Raw genomic sequence first — 18924 nt, 5'->3', positions numbered from 1 at the left:
TGTCTTTTATAAATTTTATTGCAACCGCAAACATAAATAATTATAGTCACATTTTTAAAACAACAATGAAATAAATTAACAGACGAGACTTCCGGGACACCTACTCCGGGTGATTCACCGGTTTATTTCAAAAGTGAAAGTCGTAGCCATCGTCGCTGGTGTCGTCTTCCAAAAATCTTCCAGGCCGGAGCGGTTCCTCAGCTTCCGGCTGGTAAGCCATTCGGATCTGCTCATCGAAATTTCGCACATTACTCAGACTCGCCCGTGGCTTGTGTAAAGATAATCCGAACGCAATCGATGTTACAAGGGCAATGATGAGCCAAATAGCTTTCATGTTGTTGGACGGCCCCATCTGAAAACAAATGGAGCAACAATGCAATAATTGTAGCAAGCATGATTAAAATTTAATTATGCCACCATTATCGGGTTGTGGTTCGGCTTGATCAAAAATATTTCGAGTGAAAGAGGCTTCTGCGTAGGACATGTTGTTCAGTGAAGTGACGAGGCTTCCAGATTTTGACGTTTGATCTCTTCATATGCAATTAACTTGTAATTTGATATAATGTAACATCAGAGCGTACTGAAATTAAGTGTGGGAATTGGAACCAGTTACCGAATTTAATAAATTAGCGTTATCTGTTCGCCCGACTAAAATTTCTGTTACAAATTAGTATTTATTAATCATCTTATGAGTATGCATCCGCCTGGCTGTCAACCCTAAAATCAATTTGAGAAAACGTCCTGCTTAAAGTTTAAAATTTAATCAAAACAGAATTGAGAGCACGAATTGACTTGCAGTATTCAAAACTAAACATGCACAGATTAAGCTGGAACTTGATGAAATCGTAAAGAAGTCACCTACCTTTGCGGATCGCAAGCGAGCAGGCAATTAATTACGGCGGTGGTTTATGGTAGTTGGTGCACTAAACAGTTGGCTTCAGCGAATACAACCAGACTTGAAGCAACAGGAGTTTTATATAAAGGATGGCAACGCTCACTCTGAGCCACCAGCACGTGGATAAAAGGGATTTACATTTACCACTTTACCACTCGCGAAATTTATCACGCCACCGCCAAAATAAATTAATGATGGAATAAAAATCATTTCAAAAATTAAATTACTCCACTACAAGCGAAACAGTGCTCGCAAGTGGGTCAGACTCACCGATTTTCTAGAAATGCAGCTACAAGTGGGTCATTTCGATTTATTCGAGAAGATTTAAGGTAAACTTTGTTTTCTTCGCAAAGTGGTGTTTTCTAGTTTCTAAAACTACTCACTGTGGTAATTTCCTGAAGAGTATTTGATTAGAAACAACAACCTCATAATCATCAAACAAAAACCTTTAATCATTTTATTAAAAAAATCCGTCATACGTTTGAATTAGTAAAATAAGACATAATTTCTTTTAACATTGTTTAGAGAAATTCCGTCTGTTCCTGCAAGTATTTATCTTTCATGCAGATTACTCGTAAAATCGATGCACTATTTACTCGACAATAAAGCTTTTGAGTACTTGCAGCTTTGAGTTTAAGAAAGTTTGACTGTTTAATTTGGCCGTGTTACCAAAAATTTACTTCCGCTTGTATTAAGCGGCTTCCAGGAAAGAGTATTTTAGTCGCCTACGCAGTGGAATTTTTACGTACAATCCAGCCAACGGATATTGATGAAAGCTTCAATGACATCATTCTACCATTTGTGCATCAAGTTGATTGCCCAAATTGAAATAAAACATTTCGGCTGTCGCTTAAATTTTCGTTTTGATTTTGTTCCCGTGAAATAAATGTCGTCCACTTTCACCAAAAGCGAGATAAACTTAGCATGTTAAACGATCGACCAACAAGTTTACAAAATAAAAACTTTCCGGAAATTTTGTAAATCAGCCTCGGGCTATTTGCGAGTATCGGAATCGCTACAAATCAGTTTACTCCGCGTAAATTTTCTAAGGAAATCGGGACGAGTTGCAAAAAATAACAAAGTGAATTATTTAAAAAAGCAGTAAAAGTCGGTGGGATAAACCTAGAAAACAAAGCAAATACGAACCTGGGAATAACAAATGGTCTTTGGACGTGCCAGTATTGATGTTTCGTACCCTATCGGGCTTATGTCAATTATTTATAGAAAACCGTTAGGATACGAGACATGAAAAATTTTACACATTTACACCTCTAACGTTTTTCCAAGGTAAACACCGGTGACCATCTATCTGCCTCGACAGACAGCTAGTCTAACTAATTATTTTTCGCAGCTGAAAAGCGCAATTCATTCTATTGGCTCGTCTATATTTCAGCAAGTAAGTTTCGCCATTTAGCGAAACGACTTTTAGCCAATTATGCCTAATTTCTCAACTGAAAACCTAAATTAGTTTATAAATCTCTGAACTTTTAGAATCATGCGCATCAATAAACAAACTCTTTCGTACATCCAGCGAAGAGTCTCAAAGAAACTGTTTGAATATTCCTTACTAAAATTTCGGGGTTGTTCTGTAAATAAATAATGGACCTGAACTTCGTTCTTGGTTTAAATTTTCAATAATTCATCGGCTGGATAAACATTTCAAAGCAAGGGAGCCACTTTCAGGAGGCGAATTGTGGTCTACTCACATTTTTTACTTTACAAAAAATACATTTAAACCACTTAGGTACAGAGGTAGGTAATTAATTTGAATCACGAAAATTTGTTTCTGCAATTGTACGAGTAAGGTAAAAAATAATGTTTAGTGGTTACATATTAATTTTTATTTGCAAAAATATAAAGTTAGCTATACGTGTTGCTACAGTTATAAATAAAATTTGAAATTCGTTGGCGCTCTTTGTGCAAAGTACAGAGTCCTGTAATTGTAGCCACCTCGTGACGACCTTGCGAACAGCATCAGCCATCTTTATTGATCGTGTTTTGTTATTATCTCAGTTCGCTAGATTGTGGGTGAAAATAACAAAAAATGGCTGATAAGTACGATTCAAACGGTGATTATGGTACTTATACTGATAACTTTAAACGTAAGAGTATATCGGAAAAGTTGAATGAAACCGGTGACGGCGAAAACGATGAATCTAATCCTGCAGCACAAAAAGCCGGCGAGTATGTCAGGGAGCTGCTTGCCGAAAAATTAACAATTGATCAAAACAAACAGCCGAATGCTTGCAGATTGATTGACCAAGGTAATTTTTCCCGCCTTTTTTTTATACAAGTTTTTTGGCTAGCATTATGTAGCGATGCGCTCTTTTGTATGCAGCTTGCGCGATCAATAAATGGAACATTTTTTTCAATTAAAACTTAATTGGGAAAATCTCCGATTTAAATTTATTGGCTCTTGGTTTTTACTTTTTTTTTTAATTAAAAAAATAAGCAATGGTCATTTGCAAAAAAATCAGAAAATTAGGTTTATGTAATATACAATTATTCATACATGTTTTTTATTATTGTTATTATGAAGTGCCTTTTGTAAAAAATTATTGGCCGACGAAGTCGTCTTAGCTGAGGCACCCTGTATTTAAATTTGGTATTAGGTATTAGCTGTTATAAATTATTTCTGCACTATCTTACACTTCAATGAGAGATCTAATCATTAATAGCTATGTTACAATTTTATCAATATTATTTAAAAAAATCGGTAAAATGTGACGTTCGTTTTTATTGTTTTGAAACAGTTAATATTTGACAAAATTTTCTACAAGGTGTTTCACTCAACCTTACGAGTCCTGCGCCTAATGTACGCAACCAAATATACAAAAGTCACTGGATACAAAAAATACACATTTAATTAGGAAACTCATGACACTAGTTGGCAAACTAATTACTGTTTCATTAATCGTCATAAATTGATGTTTTCAGAAACAATTTTCATATGTTCTATCTAGAAAGGGACTGAATATGATTCTGATCTAACTCAGTTGCTAACTAACTAAAATCTTGAAATTTTTCGAAGGACTGAACAATCTAGAGAAGACTATCCAATTTTCCAAAATTTGTAATCAAGTTCATATTGAAATATGTATTGTTGATTGCAAGTACAGGTGTCGTAAAATTACGTGAAACACCCTGTATTTTAATGCCGTGTGCGCTGCGCACAAAGAAACAAATCATTTAACTAATTTGAATTGATACAAAAATAAATTTTTTCGCAAAAATCAAATTTAAGCGGCTCTGGGGCATCTTGCTAAGGTTATCTGAAGTTCCAAAGATTTATTTTACTTTTCCAATAAGGCTTAAGTTTTTGCTGAGACGTACTTTGCCATAAATCGAAATGAAACTTTAAGTATCCTTCACTTTATATTTTATCAAATTACCTTCGCGGTTGATGGAGAAACCATTAGCTATTACGGTTACTTTAGCTTTGATTATTTTAAAAGTTGTAATATAAAACGCATGTTAAAATGTGTATTATATTCAATCCTGACTTTACGATTTTTAAAACTTAATGTAACAAAATAAAACCTGAAAGTAATAATTCACAGAAAAATGGAGGCATGACGGTACATACTCCTGTAAATATTTCAGCGAGATGCATATTTAATTTCCTGAAAATTTCAACTAATCCGTAAATCACTTCAAAGTTTTTGTATTCATATTTTACTTATTTAAACCAGGCCTTTTTTTCGGTAATTGTGTTATATTTTAAATTCAATTGCACTAAACTCAGTCAAATCCGGCCACTAGAAATACAATTGCACATTCCAAACTCGTATGATGATCCAATTACTAGACCGTGGTAACGTATTTTACAAAAAACACATTGCAAATATGGAAACGTTATTAGCTGAATCAGTGGCAAGAGAGTGCTCCAATTAATTCAATAAGTTACAACAACAGAATTTCCAATTTGTATTTTTGCACAGGCCTACACGTGTAATTAAAATAAAAAGCCAACTGCCTGCTTTGAAGCAGTGTTATTTTAACAGGAATTTGGGGTGTTTATTGCTTCAATTCATTGAAGCGACTCAAAAATCAGACGCATAAAGTTGGTAGCTAGAAGGAATGAATTTATAATGACTTAATTACAAGCTGCAACTCTGTATAAACATCATATTTGTTGACTTGAATTAATTGGTGCATTCTGCAGGTCTCTAAATTTGAATAATGTAATTACATTACAGTTGCAGATGTTATGCGAAGCGTATAAAGTCACCACCTATCAAAACTCCGTTAATCTATGGTAAATAATCACATTGCAAATCCATTAAACTGGTATTTATTGCAATTACCCTAACTAGTAAATTAAATACATGTGCTGTAGAACCAGCATTAAGCAGCGCAATTTATTATTTAATAGAGCTAATGTAATTTACGAATCAGCGTTCGATTTTGTAATGGTGTTTGAAATCGTCATAACGGGGAATGTGTGCACAAGTGCAAAAGGTGCTTTCTTCAAAGGCGCTTCAAGAAATTTAATAGCAAACCCTCACAGATATCGCAATTAAAGGATTGCCGTTACGATTAATTTCGAACAATTAATTCCAAACGAGTGGCAATTGCGATGCCTTGACCTGGCGCTTTATGCCACCACTTCGGCCCGCTCTTACCCTAAATTAGTGTCTTTGGGTCGGCTGTGCGATAATGGCGTTCTGCAATTACTTAGCCGATATGTGCGATTTCGGCACTCAAAACACGGACGAAAACACTCAATTAAGTCACCGAGATTGTCAATAATTCTTAATTAGGGAGACCCCATTCCGTCTTGTTCGATTTCCGGAAAAGACAGCCGCAAACAAATATTCCGAAGAGGCTTTTAAGTCATCAGTTGATCGTGATGTATCACTGGTCTCTACCTGCACATTTGTCACTGCTACTTGCGGTATCTCCATAAGGCACTTTAATAATGAAAAGCGAATAAAAGATCGATACGGCTTAAATAAATGCGCGCTCAAAGATTTACCAGGAGAGACCGAATGTGAAAAACGAGCTCGCATGCCCGTCTTAACAATTTGTAACATGCAATAATGTTACGTTTGTGTCGAGTCTAAACGGCAATATAAACTAGTGGGTGTTTAACCGCGCAACTATGCACCAAGAATTATAGCTGTTACACAAGCCCTTGCTTGCGAACATTAATTCTGTTAATTCCGAGTGTGGAATCCATCATCGGGAAATTTTCTTTACGGCGGTATTACTATTATAACTATTTTTATTAGGCCGTAAAAGCCAAATCAGGTTTACGGCCGCTGAAAAAATTGCATAAATTACAGGGAATGTCCTGAAGAAAGAGCCTAACTTCCTAACGGAAACGACTAAAAGTTGCCGGATAAGTACACTTGCAAAGTAGTTTGCTGATATGCTGTGTAAGTTGGGAGGAAGATTTGAAATATGTGAAAGATATTGAAGAGATTTAATGAAAAATTATTTGGCGATTTGGAAAATTCCCGAATCAATTCTTTTAAAACGGTTACGTGATCAATATGTTTTGAGGTAAAATAAAACAAGTTGTTATTCAATTGCTTTGAAATTTACTCCAAGCCGTGGGCGTGGAGAAGATGAGATTTGAGATTGGTCCTCTGAGGATATGCTTTCAAGCAAAATAATTTACTTATGTGCTAAATCAAGGTTTTTTGCATTCTGGAGACATCGCGGAGTAGGTTTAGTCACCTCAGGGTAATGCAGTTTTATTTTCAATCTAAACAGATTCTGACAAACATACCAAGTTTGCTCCTGGACGAAGTTTGAAAAATGTATCATGGTTTTTGAACGAAAAGTCTGACCCTGATTGAATTAGAGAAATAGCATATTAAACGAATAAAAAATGCAATACAATTTCCTTCCATTATTATTTCGTATAAAACGCAAAAACAGTTTGGGTTTTCAAGTAATTCTAATTACATAATTCACTCGTTTGTTCGTAATTTTTCACGTTCTACATAATAACAAACATATTCGTATTATTTCTCTAACTCTAAAGACCGTCGTCACAATCTTAGATGCCAGTGTCTGTTTCGTTCAGGTTCAATACTCTATTTTCTATTGAAGTGTTTGTGTCTTTACATCAGTTGAGTGAGACTTTACCTTCTAAATATTACAAGAACATTTGTTCACAATCTGATAATATTGTCTACCAATTCAACTCAAACATTTCGGCGTTTATCTAGAACTTCAAGACTTGTAATAAATAATTTAGCAAATCATCAGAATGAGATGTTATTTTCTTTTGATTTCAGATGAGACTGTTACGAGTAACAGTGTCATGAAGGTGTGTTAAGATGACATGAATATTTTGAATTGAATCGTGAAAATAAAGTTGAAGTAAAAAATTTAACAGTGCAAACTTTTTACGATACCTAATCTGAAAACTTTATTCCAGAGTTATATCGGTGATAAAATTACGTGGAAAATTGAAAGGAATTTTATTTCTTTTCGAGGTTTAATGTTTGGTTTAAAAAACACTTTAATGCGTAAAATATCGGAATTTCCACTAAAGCACCAAAATAAGGTGCGTATAACCCGACACGTATTTACCAACCAAAGTCAACAATAACAAGCCAATATTTATCCATCAGTTTGAACCGTGAAACAAATTGTTTTGACGCTGTTTTGCACCTCTCCGCAATTATGAAATTGGGTTACGATAAAAATTTAATTTACACGGTAAAAGCCTGAGGTGCCACTGAGGAAAACGAAATTAGATTTTAGGGAAGAACCTCCAGCTTTTAATTATTACCCCAGTTCTGATTCTAAAAACGTAAAATCAAGGTTTTCGCAGTGTACATTTTTCAATTTCTAACAATAAGTTTTATGGAAATCTTGATGGTGTTAGGAGGTTTCTTTACGAGTTAGGAATGATAAATCCGTTCATCGGCTGCGGTTGCGATGACACTTTGAATTGAAGTACATCGTCGCTCCATATTTCACTTTAGACTGAGTAGAGATATGCAGAAAGCACGAAAGGGTGTGTCATTAGACGAGAAATCTGGATACTCAAGGAAATAATGCGGGATCTTGATGCAGGAACTCTTTCTATTTGTGCATTTCTGTCCCTAAGTACCGACTTTAAGTTAAAGTTGAATTACTATTTTATTTTAAGGGTGAAATAATTTGTTCGCAGAGATAGCAAAGGTGCAGTCAATTGGGAAGATCCCCCCGAAAGACGTGAAATACGTCGACATCTACAGAGAAAAACCCATCAAAGTAACTGTGAAAGTTTTAGTTCCAGTAAGGGAGCACCCGAAGGTAAAATGGCAAAATCAAATTAGCAAACTTGCGAGTCCATTGTCTCGCTTCTAGTTCAACTTCGTCGGCAAACTGCTCGGTCCTAAAGGCAACTCGATGAAGCGGCTGCAGGAGGAGACCATGTGCAAGATGGCGGTGCTGGGCAAGGGCTCGATGAAGGACCGGCAGAAGGAGGAGGAGCTCCGCAACTCCCTCGACCCCAAGTATGCCCACTTGAGCGACGACCTCCACGTGGAAATATCGGCGCTGGGGCCGCCGGCCGAGGCCCACGCGCGCATTGCATTCGCATTGGCCGAAGTTCGGAAATATCTGATTCCAGACAACAACGACAACATCCGGCAAGAACAGATGAGGGAAATGGAAATTATGTCCTCTTCGGACATTCCGATCGAAGAACCGAGGAGTTCGCGACGAGCGCCGGGAATAATCCGGGGTAAATTTCGCCGGGACGTTTTCCGAGCGTCCGACTAAAACTCATTGTTCAGCTGCCATCCCCCGAACGCCAGTCCCCATGCGGACCGCCACCAGGACCCCCGTCGTCACGCCGAGAGTGATGCCGGCGAAGACAAAAATTATGTCGATTCTGGACCGAGCCCGCATTGCTATGGAGGAGAGCTACGGCTTCGAAGACACCTACGAGCCGGCCGAAGTTTACGAGCCCTATTCCAGCTCGGTCTCCCACTCGAGGTCCTACTCCACCCATCACTACGAACCAGACTACGAACCCGAGTATTACAGGGAGAGCTCCAGCTCGTACGGTGAGTCAATTTTCATTTTTTACTAAATCGGCGCATCATTTAAAACGACTCCAACGACTTAAACAATTAAATAAATCAAACACCTAAATCAAACGTCAGCTCTTAAAGAGTCCTCTTTTAAAGCAACTCGTTAAAACCGCCGGGTAAACGAAAGAACGACTCTTTAACCCTATTTAATTTAATTGTGCCTCTAATATATTTTTAAACGATTGTGTACAGAACCATCGCAGCGGTGGAAGTCTTATAAGACTGCAAGTTCGTCAACTTCTCGTCACAGTGACACTACTCGTTATCGCACTTCTCCCTACACTCGCCCGAATAAATAAGCCTAGCGTTGAATTTGCGTTTTCAGTGTAATACTAATAACTGTAATTTATCAACGTCATTACTGTAATTATTTTGTCACCAAGATTACAAAGATCTGACTATATTTTAACGAACTCGTGGAGTTGGTTGCTGGCCATCCAGCCGTTCGCTTTCTTCTCGTTTACGAAGTATAAAAGAAGGAGTGTCAATTCGTTCCCTTCAAAGCCGTACTAAATATGTAATTTAATAGCGAGACTTAAATACCGCCCCTAATTCTGATAAATTTTATGTGGAACTTAAATGAGATTAATGTAACAAATGTAAAATGAGCTATTCTTTAAGAAATCAATGCGAGGAGTACGTAACGGCTTACAGAATAGCTCGCTAAATCTAATGTAGATGTGTAGATTATACCAGTTTAGATGAAGTAAACTGTATCGTGTTTTGAATAAATATCGCATATGACAAAACATCTCTCGTTAATTCCCTTATTAATATGATTTTAAATTTCTAGTGCACTTACATCTCTCTAGCAGGTAAAGTATTAAACCTTAACATTTTAAACATCAATTAAACTGCGCTAATTCAAACGTTAAACCTAATTTATTTTAATCCTAAACACACTGCATGCTATTATTTTTATTTAAACGAATTATACATCCTTTAAATAAACGATTATTTTAGTTATAGTTTAAGATCACGATGTCATGTAATACACATTTTTTGTTTCAAAATCCTATTAATATGATTTTTGTTACGTGTAGTTATTACATGACTGAACAAATTTTACCTTTATTTTTGTAACTAACACATTTTATTACTGTTTCAGGTATATGACCCTCGGCTCCTCGTGGCAGTAGTTCTTAGTAAACAATACACCTAAAGAAATGTGATATTAACGGCTGTGATAATAAATTCTCAATAAATAATGCATTTTTATTAATTTGCCTTCAGATCCAAACAAGCCCATTTTATTTTAATTATCTAATTTCATTTTGTCCACTTTGCATTAAAAAAATCACATTCACACACAGACAAAATAAAAAAAAATTGTAAATACACTTTAATATTATTTGCTTGTCTACATCTACTACGAAAAATATTTTTTCAATCCGCATATTAATTTGATAATAAATTATAATGTGAGATTTATATTTGATAAAAAATACCACCAGGACAACCAAATTAACAAAAAAAATTGCTCAGAGCATAATCGGTGGACTTGGGTTTTAAAGGTCAAGATTACATAAATGATACGGTAATAACTGAGCAGTACATTTCTCATGCAAAATTTCATATTTACTGGATGCACATAGTGCCATGAACCAAGTGAACAATAAAAAAAATCAAAAATTAATTTTTGTTATAGCTTTACAACTTGTTTAAATATAAAAAAATATGGATTTATAATTGAATATAAACGTGTTACGAAGTAGACACAAGACGGTATCGGTATCTGAACTTTGATCTAATAGAGATTTTAAATATTCCAAAAAATTTTAGTTATATAATGATGCGATAAAGATTAATTGTCACTAGAATTTTGTCACCAACATAGAGCCCTAAACAGTATGAGAACTTTATTGTTGAACTTTTTATTTTGTAAATAATCCGTAAATTAAATAATACATGTGAATACTCCAGATACAAAGCGTTTTGGTTGTTACACAACAATTTTAGCCCTTTGCTCTGTTATGCGAACGATTTCGTCATTTTCGGTTCTACAGCTGGCAACACTGCGGGTCAAAGTCGACGTGTGGCGAATCTACCTTTTAGTAAATATTCCGAAATTGTGTTCCTTTGCGTTAATTTTTATTTGATATTTTAACCCTTCAAAATGGCTTCGTACATTGCAAGAAACATAGTTAAAAGCCCTGCAGCCCTAGGGCTAACCCAGCAACAATTTGGTAAGTAGTTTAATTAAAATCAAATTGGCGGTGCAATGTTCTGAAAAAGTGCACGTACAAAGTTCAAAAACCGTGATTGCTTTTCAGGAAATTTGAGGGCCTTTTCTGTCGGAACGCAATTAAACAGCAAGAAAACTGTTCCAGACAGAACTGGAAAGAATATCGTTTTGGTGGATGGAGTCAGAACCCCATTTTTAATGTCTGGAACAGACTATTCCAAACTGATGCCACATGACTTAGCCAAACAAGCCTTAGCGTAAGAAATTCGTAACCCCAGTTGGCCATAATCACAATTTTGCCATTTCAGTGGCATTTTAAAAAAGACTGGTGTTCCAAAGGAAATGATTGATTATGTCATCTATGGAACGGTTATTCAGGAAGTCAAGACTTCAAATATTGCGAGGGAGGCTGCCCTTGCAGCTGGTTACAGTGACAAAACCCCCGCTCATACCGTCACAATGGCTTGCATTTCATCAAATGTGGCCATGACTACAGGTACAAAAAACAAAAATTAAATGGTTTAGTTTAATTAATTTTTTTTCAGCCATTGGGCTTATTGCAAGCGGTGTTTACGAGCTCATCGTGGCAGGAGGTGTTGAATTCATGTCTGATATTCCCATTAGGCACAACAGAAAAATGCGCAGCTTGATGCTCCAAGCCAACAAAGCCAAGACTTTGCAGCAAAAATTGGGGCTTCTGGCGAGCATCAGACCTGATTATTTCGTCCCAGAGGTAATTACGTAAAAATCTGTTAATTGATTGTAAAGTTTGGGTTAGTTGCCAGCTGTTGCCGAGTTTTCTTCTGGCGAAACCATGGGTCACTCTGCTGACCGTCTCGCAGCTGCCTTTGGGGCCACTCGTAGAGAACAAGACGAATTCGCTCTTAGGTCACACACTTTGGCGCAACATGCATATGAAAGTGGCCACTTCACCGATCTTATCCCAGTCAAGGTAATGAATAAATTAATTTAAAATTAAAAAAAAAATCTAATTTTCTTGTAGATCCCTGGAATTGATAAAGTTATTGAAAAAGATAACGGAATCCGTGTTTCCACCCCAGAACAACTGGCCAAACTTAAGCCTGCATTTATTAAACCACACGGTACCGTCACAGCAGCCAATGCCTCATTTTTGGTAAGTTTAACATCCTATTTGCTTTCGATCATCAACTGAATTTTTGATCAGACTTGTCTGTGATTTTTAAATTACGTTGGCATTGTTGACAGGGACTGCATACTTTTTTCATAATTTTTCCAGAAGCAGTTATTACTTATTAGCGTGATTAAAAAAAAATCAAAATAATCAAAAAAATAGCATGATAAAATTGACAACGTTGTAGGAGTGAGACTACAGGTAAAGTGTTGATAAAAAAAGCACTTGTATTATTAATAACTATTTTGTATGCCTTCGTGCGCTTTTCTGCCATTTCATTTTCAAAAAGGGAATTCCACACGATTATGTTAGTGAAATGTCAAAGGTGCCCGAATTTTTTTGCTCGTCATTGTACGAAAACGGTGATTATCATAATTAATCAAGCGGAAAAGTTAAATAATAAAACCTCGAACATTATTGTTTAATTTAATTAGTAATTAATAATTACAATACATTTTTCCCTCACTTTTCACTAGTTTATCATTCTCAGAAAAAGAATTCTAATTTTATATTAATAATAAATTCTAATTTCATATGATAATGATCGCATGGTATTTAATGGCAAAAGCGAATTTGTTTCTGGATGAAAAACAAAATAAGGCGCTCAAAAACGGCATCATTCTCTTTATTTTTGGATCAATTAAATGATTATTAGATTATTGATAAAACTGTGATTGTTAATGTTGCTAATTTAATTTCAACTTCAGATGCTGGTTTTATCAGAAATTGACTTCAAGTAATAATTATTGTTTTTCTCAGACTGACGGTGCTTCCGCTGCTATTGTTACAACGGAAGCGAAAGCTAAGGCTTTGGGCCTGAAACCCAAGGCCTATTTGCGGGACTTTATCTACGTTTCCCAAGACCCTATCGACCAACTTTTGCTAGGACCAGCCTACGGCACTCCAATTGTATTAGAAAAAGCCGGGCTTACAATGAAAGACATTGCTGTTTGGGAGTTCCATGAAGCTTTCGCCGGCCAAATTTTGGCAAATTTCAAAGCCATGGACAGTGATTGGTTTGCACAAACTTATATGAAGAGGAGCAGCAAGATTGGGGCTCCTGACATCAACAAATTCAACAACTGGGGAGGATCGCTTTCTATTGGACATCCCTTCGCTGCCACTGGAATCAGGCTGGCTATGCACACCGCTAATAGGCTTGTGAAAGAGGATGGACAGTTTGGAGTGGTTGCTGCTTGCGCAGCTGGTGGACAGGTAAATAATAGTTTTGGAATTTATAGAAATATGTTTAATTGTTTTTTATTCGCATAGGGTGTGGCCATGATTTTGGAAAGACATCCTGAGGCCACCGCAAATTAATACTTTTTATATTTATTTTTATTTTTCCCGCAAGTGTCCTTAAGTTTTCATCAGTACTTTTATAGTCCCTCCAACTCCTCTAGAGAAACAACTGTACATAGCTTTTCTATACATTATTTAATTAATAAAAAAGGTTCTTTTATAATGTAATATAATCAATAATTGTCAGAAATATATTCTATACATGCTCTCCTCACGTTGTGCTTGCCCAACCTGTCGAACTACCAACATCCTGAATGTGACTCTTGACTGCCTCATCCAAAATACTTTTAATGTCTTTACACCCTTGTAAAGCCTTGTCTAAAACCTTCTGTAAGTGGTCCACATGAAACCTCTGTGACATTTCCATCAAGACAATCTTCCCCGACATTGGTAACGCTGCCACTGTCAACGTGGGCCCCCCTATTATCTCTTCCTGGTGCGAAACATCAAGTAGCGGCACATCATTATTTGCCAAACTTGCAGTACACGCACAGACATATTCCTTTAACGGAATCCCCGCATCAATCAGTGCCAAAGTGGCGGCGTTCACACAAGCCGGATAAATGCCCCCATCTGCATGCAGCACCTCAACATAAACATCAATCTGGGTCCAGGGATACAACTCGACTTTGATCGCCGCAGTTAAAGCCTGCCTCAAGTGAATGGAGATTTCAGTCGACTTGCGGTCCCCCCGGGGCCGCTTCTTCCTCTCCCCTGTTGAAAACACAGCCATGCTAAACTGGCAGTTGACCACAGCCGAGTCATGTTGCGCTTTGCTGCGACTGCCGCGGACCTAAAGTTCAGCATGAAATTTTATCATAATTAAAGACGCAAAACCAACCTGGTGGGGCCCATACACAGCCGCCAGAACTTTAGTCAAGCCCTGCTCCAAATAGGCGCTACCGTCGGGTTCAGTGAACACGCCCAGCTTGCAGCGGATCCTCCGTAACTCGTCGGCGCGTCTTCCGTCCTGTCTTAAGCCGATTTTTGATAATAATTCGCGATTTTTGCTCATTCTGATGTTTAAAAGTGAGGTTAAAAAATTATTTAAATGTAACGTTGGCGATCCTGACCTCGGAAAAGGCGAGATTATGGGCAGTTGAGAATGTCGGCTTTCGAGAATTTTTTAAGAATAACTCCTGCCGATAACTAAATTTCTTTCGAAATTGTTAAAAAATGATTCCATATTTGTGTTGTTTGATTGAAGGAGTCAAACTACCAAGGTTGGCAATTTTAAGGATATTTACCTGTGCATCAAAAAATTAAATTTAATAATGGAATGTTGGCGACAGTGGTCACGTGGGGCTGTTGTCATGTTAACAGTTATTTGATAGCTGTCACTTTTGTGCAAAAAATTCCAATAAATAATTTAGCCAAATAAATACAAAATGGTAAGTACAATGCAAATTGTAGAAGAATACGGGTTTAGAGTTATGTTTGCAGTCGAACGAAGTGGAGGAAACGATGAAACGGATCCAATCCCACAAGGGCGTAATCGGTACAATAGTGGTCAATTCCGAAGGTGATAAGCTCATAGTTTGGCTGTGAGGGCCTTAGAAACTTGAATTTTAGGGATTCCGATTAAAACCACCTTGGATAATACTACAACAGTCCAATACGCTGGACTTATAAGTTCGTTGGCTGATAAAGCAAGGAGTGTGGTTAGAGATTTAGACCCTTCAAACGATTTAACGTTTTTACGGATAAGGTCAAAGAAACACGAAATTATGGTGGCTCCTGATAAAGAATTTATATTGATTGTCGTTCAAAGTCCCACAGATTAGTGTTATTGCCTGTTTTGTGTCATTATGCACTGCTAATTTATTGTACGTTTCGTGCTTTTTGTCGTTTAAATTTTTATATGCTTATTCACAAATAAACTCTAACTCAAATGTTTGAAATTTATTTAATCTTGCGCCCCAGAATGATTCACAAATTTAGAAACTTTCTTGTTCCGCTATTGGCGACATTGCGCGATTTACTAGTGACATTTTTATTATCGTAGCAATTTTTTTATAAACACTAGTGGTTATTCTTTACGAAACCTACATTAATTATCAGTCCCTTCCAATTACATAATATTTCCACAAGAGGTTGTTTCAGGATTTTGAAAAAATTGTTGCATAATAAAGTGAGGTTATATTGTAGAGATGGGGGGACACGGCCATGGGCACGGACACGAACCTTACACAATCCCTGATTACAAAATCTACAAAGTTGAGGATATTCCCGAATTAATGAACACCAAAAGGGCGTTAGCTTGTCAAGGTCTGAAGGACCCTTGGCTTCGCAACGAAGTCTGGCGCTACAACCCTAAGGAATTTGGCACGGAAAAATCTAGATTTCGACTTTTCTTCTATAGAGGGTTCAGAACCGGCTTTGCCGCCTTCCTTATAACCATTGCTGGTACTGCCATTTACGACAAAATGTACCCCTCTGAGCACGGCCACCACGGCGATCATTAAAACACAGTTGTGCTTGTAGTAACTTGTAATTGTTTAAATAAATGTAAATACATAATGTGGACCAAATTATTAAGCCTGATTACAGTTGAAAAAAGTAAGCAATTATGAAGAGGTTCGTGGTTTCAATTCATCATAACATGACCGCAAGAAAATGTAATTCTTCTTGGTTGAATTGTAAAATTCGTGTCCTTTGGACCAGTCGTAGCTAACAGCGTAGGCGAAGATTTGCCCATTGCTGTTGAAAGCGCACCGCGTGATTGGTTGTTCCATAAGGTCAGAAGATTTCAATTTGGTGCGTGCGTCCTTATCCCAGAAACTGAAAGACCCATCGGACCCAACAGTGGCCAAAGTGCCATGGACTGGGTGGAATGCAATGTCATTGACGGCGTAAATGTCCTGATAGCCGTTCGGTGCCCCGTTGGATCTGTGGCACTTAAACGTAAAATTGTCTTTGGGGTTTGCCGGGTTAACGTATTGGATGGCGACGCGGCCTTCCACCGAACCTAAAGCGTACCCAGTTGGAGACTTCTTTTTATCCCTAAAGTTAAAAAACATTTCAATTTGTTAAGTCAATTGAATCAAACCGAACCTAAAAATGGCCACACAGCGGTGCTGGTATTTGAGGGGGCTATCAAGCACTTTGTACTGCTGGGGCTTGCCGTCTAGCTGGTAGACAATGATCTGGCGCCCTGCGGTCCCAACCACCGCCATAGGGTAATCCACATCGGCACAGTAACACCTCTCAGGTAGATTAATACTCATCATGGGGTTAGGGGTGCGCGTGTCCCAAAATTTGAGAGTCTTGTCCCAAGACCCGGTCATTAAACACGAATAGTTCGAAGCCTTTATCCAGTGACAAGTCTTAATGGGGGCATCATGTTGCGCAACTTGTATCACCTGGTTACTGCCCAAATCCCAGGCCTTGGCCTGTTTATCACACCCCGCCATAAACACCTAAACTGACCGTTAGTTACATACAAAACATCAATTCCAACTTTTACTTTTGTGCCATCGTCACTCCAACACACGTCAAGTACGGGGCCCCCACACGCTTGCATGGATTTGGGGACGCTTTTCCCCGTTTGCTCGATTTCCCAACAACGCACGTTGTTGTCCCAACTTGCGGCTATTAAAAAATTCTGGGGGAGCGTTGCCGGAGAGAACGCCAAAGAACTTATCGAATCGTCCGGGGGCTGCGTTACTTCGAAGTCCTTCATCGGGTTTGCTGAACTCGGCGTGGGGGTGCCCCCAAAGCCGCCGATTGAACTCTGATTAAACATTTCCTATAATTTGTAAAAGTTTCACCGAATAAAAACAAACAGCGCAGTTGGAAATGTCAAACAACTGTCAAACGAGGCACGACGACAACCACAGAACAGTAAAGGTTAAGAAGTGATAATTCCCTAGTAAATCACTGGCAACACGAGAATACAGCGCCTCTGGTGCTGAAGTGCGTTACTACCACGGTAAAGCGCCACGTTTGAATAAATTCCTTTTATATTCTGTTTTTTATTATTTTTATCTTACAAGTTTTATTGCAAATTGTTTAAAATAAAAAAAAATATTTTCATTTTAAACGAAATGAAAACATTTTATATTTATTTTAAACAAAATTTGCAATGAAACTTACAAAAAAAGTTGTTTTGGGGTAATAAAACACAGATTTTGTTAACATTTTTATTGTACACTTGAGTAACATAACAAATTAAATTTTTCAAAAAATTAAAGTATTGTATTATTTCTTAATTATACAAAAATTATCAAAAAATTAAATCAGTTAGTGTTGGCATGTTTTGCCTGTCTGCTCCAGACTTAAAACAAAATAAGGCCTTCTTTGCAATGACTTTTACCTTGTCTGTCAGCAAACAGTTGCCCACGCTACGACCACGAGGAGGTACATGCAGTGCACTGACACACTCGAGCGCAAATAAGAAACTTAAAAGTAAATTCTGAAATACCCTAAATCGAGAAAACGCCAAAATTTTGAACTTACAGGATCCTCAATTTTGCAGGCATTCCTCCACAATTCGTGAAGCTTTAGATTCTTAGGGAAGGTGAAGAAATGCTTGTTGGCATGTCCTTTGTTGGGAACATAACCACTGGTGCATCCGGGGTATTTGCAGGAATATTTGCGATAACCAGCCATGACTAAAGTTCGCTTGAGTAGTAGAAATCAAAAATCCGTCACTCCAGCCCAGAGACCAATGCCTTTAAAATAGAAAGAAACACCAATCAAAAAGATGAGGTTATATTAACAAAACAAGAGATACTTATCTTTTTGGTCGGCGCTCAACACCAGGAATTGACTCACTAACGAACTGTAATCAGAATTTTTGCTTTGATTAAACGATGAAACAAATAATTGCTACATACTTCCGGTAACACGTTGAACGATGAGTGACAAAACAACACTTTTGGCGCGATATTTTCGGCGCGATCTTTTTAGCGATCTGCGCGCAAGCGTAGATGTCATTGTTACGTCAAAAAATATAATTTAATGAAATCCCTAATAAATACGCGCTTGTTTTAAAATAAGCAGTCGTCATTGGTCGTCCCTTTTCATCTCCCCGGGAGTGCAAAACCCCCCTGGCCTATACTCTCGTGTTGCCAATGCGCGTATCCCACTTTCACCCCCATGACGACAACCACACAAAACAATTAGCCCCAAATTCAAACCCCCGTATTCCAGCTTTTTTATTTAACTAAAATAAGCCAATATAGGAGTATTACAGGACGCAAAACTTGTGTCACAACAAGTAACTATATTTAAAATAAATTTAGCACAATTACGTGGATTATTCACAATTTCTTGAAAGTCATGTGATCGGTATCAGCCAATCACGTTGCCTCAGCAGATCCACATTGACGAATTTGAAAAT

The 18924-nt window shown here is 37.4% G+C and overlaps 6 protein-coding genes and 2 long non-coding RNA genes across 10 annotated transcripts; 4 read left to right on the top strand and 4 right to left on the bottom strand.

Moving 5' to 3' along the window:
- On the bottom strand, positions 1–1353 carry LOC135265726 (uncharacterized). The gene is made up of 2 exons (XR_010333540.1): positions 863–1353; positions 1–352 (listed from the first exon to the last, which is right to left on the bottom strand). It is a non-coding gene; the product is annotated as an uncharacterized LOC135265726 (long non-coding RNA).
- Positions 1354–2836: 1483 nt separating this feature from the next.
- On the top strand, positions 2837–10148 carry qkr54B (quaking related 54B). Of its 3 annotated transcripts, XR_010333279.1 has the most exons (6): positions 2837–3159; positions 8031–8155; positions 8210–8588; positions 8641–8913; positions 9133–9755; positions 10049–10148. XR_010333279.1 is itself a non-coding variant. In XM_008197491.3 (5 exons), the coding sequence occupies exons 1-5, from the start codon at positions 2940–2942 to the stop codon at positions 10054–10056; spliced, it is 1005 nt and encodes a 334-aa protein (XP_008195713.1). In that variant the 5' UTR covers positions 2837–2939; the 3' UTR covers positions 10057–10148. The 3 variants fall into 3 exon arrangements, 2 of the variants coding, with proteins under 2 accessions (XP_008195713.1, NP_001164092.1); XM_008197491.3 differs by lacking the exon at positions 9133–9755; NM_001170621.1 differs by lacking the exon at positions 10049–10148 and having other exon boundaries at positions 2871–3159; positions 9133–9659.
- Positions 10149–10929: 781 nt separating this feature from the next.
- Positions 10930–13788, top strand: Mtpbeta (Mitochondrial trifunctional protein beta subunit). Its single transcript, XM_970145.5, has 8 exons — positions 10930–11126; positions 11214–11382; positions 11434–11621; positions 11671–11858; positions 11904–12077; positions 12129–12260; positions 13038–13493; positions 13551–13788. The coding sequence occupies exons 1-8, from the start codon at positions 11057–11059 to the stop codon at positions 13596–13598; spliced, it is 1425 nt and encodes a 474-aa protein (XP_975238.1). The 5' UTR covers positions 10930–11056; the 3' UTR covers positions 13599–13788.
- Ski6 lies at positions 13697–14738 on the bottom strand. The gene is made up of 2 exons (XM_008197657.3): positions 14422–14738; positions 13697–14373 (listed from the first exon to the last, which is right to left on the bottom strand). Exons 1-2 carry the CDS (start codon positions 14593–14595, stop codon positions 13792–13794), a joined length of 756 nt encoding a protein of 251 aa, XP_008195879.1. The 5' UTR covers positions 14596–14738; the 3' UTR covers positions 13697–13791.
- Positions 14739–14823: 85 nt separating this feature from the next.
- Positions 14824–15472, top strand: robl (roadblock). Its single transcript, XM_970129.5, has 3 exons — positions 14824–14971; positions 15024–15102; positions 15153–15472. The coding sequence occupies exons 1-3, from the start codon at positions 14969–14971 to the stop codon at positions 15362–15364; spliced, it is 294 nt and encodes a 97-aa protein (XP_975222.3). The 5' UTR covers positions 14824–14968; the 3' UTR covers positions 15365–15472.
- A 51-nt stretch (positions 15473–15523) lies between these two features.
- Positions 15524–16100, top strand: ND-B12 (NADH dehydrogenase (ubiquinone) B12 subunit). The gene is made up of 2 exons (XM_970120.4): positions 15524–15673; positions 15729–16100. The coding sequence occupies exon 2, from the start codon at positions 15731–15733 to the stop codon at positions 16043–16045; it is 315 nt and encodes a 104-aa protein (XP_975213.1). The 5' UTR covers positions 15524–15673; positions 15729–15730; the 3' UTR covers positions 16046–16100.
- Positions 16053–17418, bottom strand: Rae1. The gene is made up of 3 exons (XM_970113.4): positions 17047–17418; positions 16635–16999; positions 16053–16583 (listed from the first exon to the last, which is right to left on the bottom strand). Exons 1-3 carry the CDS (start codon positions 17323–17325, stop codon positions 16148–16150), a joined length of 1080 nt encoding a protein of 359 aa, XP_975206.1. The 5' UTR covers positions 17326–17418; the 3' UTR covers positions 16053–16147.
- Positions 17419–17708: 290 nt separating this feature from the next.
- LOC107398269 (uncharacterized) lies at positions 17709–18915 on the bottom strand. The gene is made up of 2 exons (XR_001575164.2): positions 18419–18915; positions 17709–18363 (listed from the first exon to the last, which is right to left on the bottom strand). It is a non-coding gene; the product is annotated as an uncharacterized LOC107398269 (long non-coding RNA).
- Positions 18916–18924: the final 9 nt, after the last annotated feature.

The sequence above is a fragment of the Tribolium castaneum genome, chromosome 3 (genome assembly GCF_031307605.1).
Source record: "Tribolium castaneum strain GA2 chromosome 3, icTriCast1.1, whole genome shotgun sequence".
Classification (NCBI taxonomy): domain Eukaryota; kingdom Metazoa; phylum Arthropoda; class Insecta; order Coleoptera; family Tenebrionidae; genus Tribolium; species Tribolium castaneum.
This window is presented reverse-complemented; position numbering and strand designations above follow the sequence as displayed.

Excerpts from the sequence above, each read along its gene's own strand:
- Rae1 (XM_970113.4), bottom strand. The coding sequence starts at position 17,325 with ATGTTTAATCAGAGTTCAATCGGCGGCTTTGGGGGCACCCCCACGCCG. Across the intron at positions 17,000-17,046 it reads GGAGTGACGATGGCACAAAA|GTGTTTATGGCGGGGTGTGA; the intron begins GTAAAAGTTGGA and ends CGGTCAGTTTAG. Across the intron at positions 16,584-16,634 it reads CGCTGTGTGGCCATTTTTAG|GGATAAAAAGAAGTCTCCAA; the intron begins GTTCGGTTTGAT and ends TTTTAACTTTAG.
- robl (XM_970129.5), top strand. Across the intron at positions 15,103-15,152 it reads AATAGTGGTCAATTCCGAAG|GGATTCCGATTAAAACCACC; the intron begins GTGATAAGCTCA and ends CTTGAATTTTAG.
- qkr54B (NM_001170621.1), top strand. The coding sequence starts at position 2,940 with ATGGCTGATAAGTACGATTCAAACGGTGATTATGGTACTTATACTGAT. Across the intron at positions 8,156-8,209 it reads CAGTAAGGGAGCACCCGAAG|TTCAACTTCGTCGGCAAACT; the intron begins GTAAAATGGCAA and ends TCTCGCTTCTAG. Across the intron at positions 8,589-8,640 it reads AGCGCCGGGAATAATCCGGG|CTGCCATCCCCCGAACGCCA; the intron begins GTAAATTTCGCC and ends CTCATTGTTCAG.
- Mtpbeta (XM_970145.5), top strand. The coding sequence starts at position 11,057 with ATGGCTTCGTACATTGCAAGAAACATAGTTAAAAGCCCTGCAGCCCTA. Across the intron at positions 11,859-11,903 it reads CTGATTATTTCGTCCCAGAG|TTGCCAGCTGTTGCCGAGTT; the intron begins GTAATTACGTAA and ends AGTTTGGGTTAG. Across the intron at positions 12,078-12,128 it reads CCGATCTTATCCCAGTCAAG|ATCCCTGGAATTGATAAAGT; the intron begins GTAATGAATAAA and ends ATTTTCTTGTAG.
- Ski6 (XM_008197657.3), bottom strand. The coding sequence starts at position 14,595 with ATGAGCAAAAATCGCGAATTATTATCAAAAATCGGCTTAAGACAGGAC. Across the intron at positions 14,374-14,421 it reads CTGTGTATGGGCCCCACCAG|GTCCGCGGCAGTCGCAGCAA; the intron begins GTTGGTTTTGCG and ends GCTGAACTTTAG.
- ND-B12 (XM_970120.4), top strand. The coding sequence starts at position 15,731 with ATGGGGGGACACGGCCATGGGCACGGACACGAACCTTACACAATCCCT.